At 38.1% G+C, this 7,682-nt stretch overlaps 1 protein-coding gene across 1 annotated transcript in view; it reads right to left on the bottom strand.

Moving 5' to 3' along the window:
• Positions 1 to 420: 420 nt before the first annotated feature.
• LOC104622356 (regulating synaptic membrane exocytosis protein 2-like) overlaps positions 421 to 7,682 on the bottom strand; it is an 11,830-nt gene continuing 4,568 nt past the window's right edge. The window contains exons 3-7 of the mRNA XM_010289107.1: positions 5,679 to 5,910; positions 4,309 to 4,421; positions 3,453 to 3,554; positions 2,386 to 2,525; positions 421 to 1,939 (exon numbers count right to left, since the gene is read on the bottom strand). Coding sequence (XP_010287409.1) covers positions 1,721 to 1,939; positions 2,386 to 2,525; positions 3,453 to 3,554; positions 4,309 to 4,421; positions 5,679 to 5,910 — 806 coding nt within the window. The 3' untranslated portion in view covers positions 421 to 1,720. The remainder of the gene's footprint in view (positions 1,940 to 2,385; positions 2,526 to 3,452; positions 3,555 to 4,308; positions 4,422 to 5,678; positions 5,911 to 7,682) is intronic.

The raw sequence follows: 7,682 nt of genomic DNA on the forward strand, positions 1-7,682 counted from the left end.
TATCTTACGAACCAAAGATTGACAGTTTTCAGACTGATATTACCTAATTATGCCTTTTGCAACACAAGTGTAGTTTATGAAAATTGAACTTTACAGCAGAACTGTACGAATTAGTAACCTTTGCTGCTTTTGTAATCTCAAAAATGTAGCAATTAATTTCTTTTAGTGCAAATAAAAGTGTTTAAATTTATTTCCTAAGAATCAATCATTTACTTAATTTTTCTTCTTTCCGGAACCTTCAAGAAATGATAGTTCAACCTTTGAATGAAAGATGCTGGTGCTGAAAACAAATTTATTGAAGACATCTTACAATGGCCACAAGATTCCAGTATTTTGCTGTAGAATTCAATTTGAAGGTGAGAAAAAAATGAAAATAAGTTACCATGCACTGTACAATAAATTGCAAAAATTTCAAATATCTTCTTTATCAAATACATGCTGAATTACATTAATGTACTCCCAAGCCATGTTGCAAAATCCTTTTCAACATGCTTGAAAAAAAGTAAGTTCTTAAACAATATTTTTCTCAAATAATTCAGAAATGCAGAACAATCTGCAACCCTGAACCAAATATGGGGCATAAGAGAGTAATAAGTCAAAAGGTAGCCATTTTAGAATATGATGATCATCCTGGGAGGTAGAGGGGGAAAAAGAGCAAAGGGAAGAAGGGAGGCCAGGAGGAGAGATAGAGAAAGGAGGAGGTAAAAGAAGTGTACAATTTGCACATTATGTTGAACTTTACAAGGCTTGTACCTTTTACATTTAAATAAATTTAATATATTACACTTATTTCTTGTCACATAAACAGAATTTTAAATATTTGCTAGAAATTATTTTTTTATTTTTAATATACGTCTGCCAAAATACAGACCATGACTGGTTTAAAGAATGATAAACGTGGTGTGTCTTTGTATCACCCTGTTGCATTCTCTTCCCTTTAAAACCATGCACTAGTGAAATTTATTTTTAAAAATAATATAAATTGTTGAAAATGGCTGATTTATTCTTTTTTTTTTGCAAGTTGCAGCCCCAAGAAAATAATTTAAGTGTTCAGCTAAATCTGTGTCCATGCAAAAAAGTTTCTTTAATTTCATAGAGTACAGTATATCCACAGAATTTTATTTTTCAGAGAGTCCATCACATCTGGGGTTTCACTGTATCTATAGCTGGAAGTACGAAGCCCGCCACTTTAAGTCTTGAACCTTTTCAGTATGAAGAGTTTTCGGCTCTCAAGCAACTGTTTCAAATGACAGTTGACTCTTCCAGCAGCCTTACATTCTTCTTTTCTTCCAATGTCTGCCAACCCACTGACTTGCAGCATGGCTTCATGGGCGGGTAACCATTTCTGTGGCATAACCAAGCTTTAGGAGGGGAGGGCATATAAATAAAGAAACGGGAGCAACAAAACATATATGCCATTGAAAAGGACTTTTGTTGCATGAAACAGATTGATTCTTTTAGTTTAGTCCATGGCTTCAGATTGGACCAAAACTGAGTGTCCCTGAACTCCAAACCTATCAGTTCTTCATGACTTCAGTCCTTCACCTGAGGGCCTTCCATAGGGCACAATGTGTGCAACTTCCTTGAGAACACAGGATCGCATTGCAGCCCTAGAAACAGGCTCAGAAGACACAACATTAAGCATGCAGTGTTACCAGGGTTTGCGACCTGTAATTTTTTTTTTGTAACGCTGGTTGCTATGACAACAGTTTCACAGCTGCTATGAGCGAGCATAGGAAGGTCCTGTTGAACTTTCAAGAGATGATTGGGAAGCTCTTCTAGTGAGAGGAGCTAAAGTTGGGTCTACTAGGGAAGAAGGAGGGAAGAGTTTGAACCACCCAATCACCATGTTGGACAGGTCCAGTTCATCTAAAAGTATCTGTGCCACTCCCATAAAGGACTTGTGATCCATACGTCCATAGTCTCCCCAAACAATTATCTGTTCGCAAAGGAAACAAAAGAAGATAGAAAAATTTCAGAAAAAATGCCGAGACCTTCAACTGGATTCATCAAATGTCTCTGCTTATTTAATTATAGTAAGGAATTAAATATTTGACTGTCATCATAGTTTAGTTCTGTGTACACTAATCATGATGCAGTGACAAAAATGACCTGGGCAGTAACAGAGCAGTTATCCAAGACACTAAAGAAAGCCCAGTGAGAGAAGAAGCCCACACATATAGTAGAAGCAAAATAATCTACAACTGACTTTTGCTCAGCACTTTCTACTTGCATCAACAGTTATTGCTGTAGTATTTATCTGCTCAACAAGTATTTGAAATAGGAGAACTTTCCAAATGAAGCATGAAAGGAAGTTTGAAACTCATTCAGTGAAAACTGTACCGATGATGTTTTCAGATTCAGAAGAATATTGATGCAAATTACCTGTAAAACTTTGCCTTGGGGACTCTCTTCAAATGATAGAAGTTGCTGATAAAGTGGTTCCAGCGTTTTTCTCGCTACCTTTGTTTTCTTTTTGGCTATGCAGACTCCATTTTCTAATAGATACACCTTTACATATGGTGCTTAGAAAAAAGAAAATAAAGAACAGTAAGTAAAGAAGTCGTCCAGATTTTTTGCATAATCGATGCACTGTTCTATCACCATATGATAAAATCTGCCTTTTACTGGATATATAAATTATATAAACAAATCTCCACAAGCAGTATTAACATTTATTCACATGCAAAGTATTCATGCATTTTCTTTACTTTTCTCCCTGGTATAATTTTTTCTTTACTTCTTTTTATATGTCTCTTTTGCCATGAAACAATTCAGATTTTGACCTAGAAAAATCAGATTTTCCTATATATAGTATCCCTATACTGTACGGTATGCAAAATAGGCCTGTTAAGTAAATGAATGACTCGCATTGACTTTGGAGAGATTTGGATCAATGCTCCAAATTGTTAATAATTTAAAATTATCTACAAGGTGAAAATCAGCGAAGAAAAGACTCTGACACAATTTCTATTTTGGCAGAAGAGCTTGCTAAAAATATAATTATATTGTCCTTTTCACATAGTGTTATAGGACATAAGATTATAAAGTAAGAAGTAAGTACCAAATACTGGTCTACTTTTTGAGTAGGTACCTATTCCACAGCTCTTGTTGATTCCCTCTTCATCTCTACGCTTCCCATGTGACATCTTCAGTATCTACCTTCGTTTCTATCCCATAACCAAGGATGCATTTGCTATTACTAAAATACTTTTGTGTCTTCTGGTAGTGCAGGCACCAGCCTGATTTTTTTTTTTCCTCCTGAAGTAGGGTTGATTTTTTGTATACCGTTTCAACACATTATGCATCTTAGTGTACAATACTGTAATCTACTGATATGCTAATTTGATAAGAGTTTACCTAAATTGAAGAGTAAAGCCTCAGATGTGGGACGTTTGTTGGATTTTTTTCGGTAGAACTCTATTCTTGTTGCTAAGATTTTTCTTCCTTACCTGGCAGTGTCTTTGAACCTGGTTTTACAACAAGGCCACGGGCTCGGATTATTTCTACTTCCAGTTGTCCTTTCTTGTCCATCATTCCCACCTGGATATCTCCTAGACAACAAAAAGAAAACCTGTCATTGTAATTCAGAAATACCTAAATATATAAAAGGCTATAGGAATTTCTAGGATGAATACATAATGACTTGTATTGTCTGCATTCCACCAATAAGCATGATCTAGATTTTAACACTACTAGATAATTTAATACTTATCCTCTTCACTGATACTTATGTTAGTAAACAATTTAAAACCCCTGCAATAATATCTTGTCTCCCATTTCCCATGCCCCTGTCACTCCAAATTCAATTCTTTCTTTTGTCTTAAGAATTTCAGGTAAAAAAAAGGCAGCAAGCAAATTAGTACAGAGCAGCTCTGTAAAACTGCTTGAAATCTCTCCACCATGCCTCTAGTTTACGACACGGTATGAAAAGATAACTTGTGAATACAAAAAAGTCTGTAAGCGAAATAATAACAAATGCTTTGCACCTAAATTCCCATTTTTATTCAATACTATCCAAGTGATTCAGAGGAAGGATTGGTCTCATTAGCTACATTTTAAAGATGGAAAACTGAAGAAGAAGAGATAAAAGACTGAATTTTTCAAAGCACCTTTCTTCTTTTGAGTGTCTTAATGAGCATCCACAATTATATTCAACTTTGGCTGAGGTTATTGTTTTGGTCTTAGCTGAGTTGTTCAAAACCACATGGGAAATCCGTACTTAAAGACTTAGAATCTAGATAATTTCTATGTTCTAATTACCAGACCCAGTAGATTACATCACATCTATAGGACACAAATGCTTACCCATTGATGGTGTTGCCAAAGTTTGTCGTCCTACAAGCTGGGCAGGACCAAGTCCATCCAGAAAATCACTGAACTGGCTGTCTGCAGCCAACCTCACACCAGGGAAAATCAAACTAAAAAATAACATTGAAAAAACACTAAAAATAAATACACTTGAATTTGCCCTTTTTTGTTTTCTAGATGTTTTGCCTTTAGCATTTATGTTTTTGGTACTACTGCTCACAAGGAATTTATTTACACTGACAAAATTACGAAACAATTACTGTAATTTTCAAAACTTTAAAGTGTTCAACAAGCAGCAATTTGGCCTCCAACGTATAAACAAACAGGTGAAGGAAGCACTAATCCTCACTAATTTTCACATCAATATTTTTCCATCACGCTCTGTTTTCCCAATACTTTAAATACCACTGTTGATTATTGTAGTATTCATATGCAACCGGTTCAGTAAGATACTAATACATGCCGTTATCAGTAATTTAGTTACATGAAGGTAAAATTGCGCACATTTCTCAGTTGATTGAATATTGGTCACTATTTTTAAAATCACCTTTTAATATCAGCATTTACTATAAACATTTTGTTAAAAATGTCTTTGAGAATGACAGCTATTCAATAATGGAACTGAAATCCACTGTGGCAAATGATCAAAGTAACTTAAAATTCAAATTCTTGCCATAAATTATCTGTGACCCTTTACAAGGCAACAACAACTAATGAGATTTGTAATGACCAATGATAAATAAATGTTCATCTCAAGTGCATATAGCGCATCAACTTGGACGTGTAAGATATATTGTCCAATGCTGTGAATACCACTAATAAATCTATCCACAATAAGATTGTTCTGGGCAATGTCTTGGACGTACCACTCAGAAGTCTTTAACCTGGGCTTTTGTGAAAAGCATGATACATGACAGTCTCTCAGTTCTGCCCAGATAAATTCTTCAGGATTAATTAGCAGAACCTTTGAAAAACTCTTGAGCCTAGCGAATGACATCTGGAAATGCTCTGGAAATGCTTTGCTCTGCAAAGCACAGACATATGTGAGGAGTTTCCAGAAGAGAAACTGTCCTTTTCTGTGTTTTACCCAGTGCTCTGCGCCTGCCTCCCCTCCTGCCACACCGCACGCCGATGGCTCTGAGCCACCAGGTGCCTTTCTCACGGCACTGCAGAAATTATCCTCATCCTTCCTGCACCGGCAATGGGAGACTCTTTCGGTCGCAGGGGAAGACAGGCTTGGTCCATCCATGACACCAGCTTGCAAAGGGAACTCTGCCCAACAGGACCTAGAGCGCTCACCTCACTTTGGCCTCACTACCAGTTTCACGGAGAAATGTCCGGTAACCACAGTAATAGCTGCTGCTTACTTTCCCTCAGAGCTGTAGCTGTTCATGCTCCCATCCGTCGACTCCCGGCTGGCCTGACGGGTCATCCAGTTCCTCATCTCCACGGCCAGCCCTGTCTCAGTGCTCCTCTGGACGGTGCTCCGCAGCTTCTTGCCCCCTGCTTCTGCGGAGACAAAAAAGAAGCCCCCATCGCACCGCGCTGTCGCAGCAGGGTGGCCCGGCGCGGCGCCGCTGCGGGTGGCACGCCACCGCTCTGCGTGGCAGAAACAGTCGAAGCCAGAAATTAATGACCTGTACCAAAACTTCATTTTAAAATTACCATTTTTTTTCATAATAGGCAAGCGGCATCGCAAATCTCTTTTAGAGGACCTCACTTCTTCCACCACCTGCTTTCCAAGGGCAGACACAAAGACATACGCAAAACGCAAGTCTGACCACAGAGGTAACCAGATTTCCACTATCCATTGACTAGTGTGTTTAAAACGTGTTTTCTGTGGGTGAATACATCCCTCCTAGGAATTCAACTAAAATGTTACCATTATGTCAAAACCTGCAGAGTCTGAGGAATGTTCTAATTCAGATGAATTATTTGATTTAAAAACATTTGGTCATTATCTGCTAAATCAAGTTACAGATATCCATTAGCGAGGACAGTAAACAACAAATCAAGAAGACTTCCCATTTTTTCTTCCCTATTCATGCTCTTCTCCTTTCACTAGCTGCTTTAACTTCATATCTAAAAAATACAGTATTGATTTATTCACAATATGAAACTTTATTTCCACCTCCAAGAGTAATAAATTTGTACCTTCTTGCATAGTTTAATTTTAATTGTAAAAACAGCGGTGACAGATAGCTGGGTATCAGACAAGGGAAGAAACTCAAAACTTAATACAGTAGCATTTTGGCATAGGAATTTTGATCAAGACCTCAACTGGAAGATATATTAAAAGTGCCATCGGAAAAAAAAAAACAAACAAATGAGTGGGAATGAAGCCTCAGTTTTTACTTCATGAATAAGATGGTCACTCCATGTCATTTCTGATTTTAAATGCTGTTCCCTGCAATGGTGCAGGGAATTTTGTATTCCAATTTCTTTTATCTTTTCAACAGATAAACCCCCCTGACTTCAGCACAGCAATACATGATATACTGATCATATCATAAAAGGAAAATAACTCTAAATGTACATGACACCAAATGATACCAGAATTCTTCAATATTGATACAATGAGTGTAGAGTAATATCCAAGATCCTAGGAAATCTTGGGACTCGCCCTCTTCTGCAGTTGCTTGTAGCCTCTGCTGCCCTTTCACCACCTCTTGCTCATCACATACCACATGGCAGAAGAACTGCTGGACCCGTGGGATCGGTGAAGCTCTAGGGATTTGAGAAAGGAAATGACCAAGGGACGAGACTGTCCTAGAATAAGGACTCTCACACGCTGAGGAGGACGTGTCAGTACAGGGGCTGGCTTAGAGTAAGGACCTGCACCCTTGGATGGGGAATAGGAGAGGGCCATTGATTTCAGTGTCCTCACTCAGTGTCCCTCTGTCCCACAGGCTGCCATGCGGGTTGAAGCCTCCCAGGAGCATACCCCAGGCCCTCCAGTCAGGGGGAGTATCAGGTCAGATAAATAAAACGGGAATTTTAGTCAAGTGGGAAATAAGATATCCAAACCACCTTGAAAACCCACTGGCCCTTGTCAAGAAAGATTTAATAACATTGCAGTATTTAGCAGTAGTGGGACATTTCTATAGCAGTATCATGAATGGTTCAAATCATACTGCTTATTACAAGCCTTCTATTTGTTCCTTAAGACCATGACTTTTCATCAGTATATAAAAAATAGCAAGTAATAATTTTCATAGAATCATAGAAACATTGGGTTGGAAGGGACCTTTAAAGATCATCTAGTCCAACCCCCCTGCAATGAGCAGGGACGTCTTCAACTAGATCAGGTTGCTCAGAGCCACGTCCAACCTGACCTGGAATGTTTCCAGGGATGGGGCATCTACCACCTC

The sequence above is a fragment of the Phaethon lepturus genome, unplaced genomic scaffold, assembly GCF_000687285.1.
Source record: "Phaethon lepturus isolate BGI_N335 unplaced genomic scaffold, ASM68728v1 scaffold20626, whole genome shotgun sequence".
Taxonomy (NCBI): domain Eukaryota; kingdom Metazoa; phylum Chordata; class Aves; order Phaethontiformes; family Phaethontidae; genus Phaethon; species Phaethon lepturus.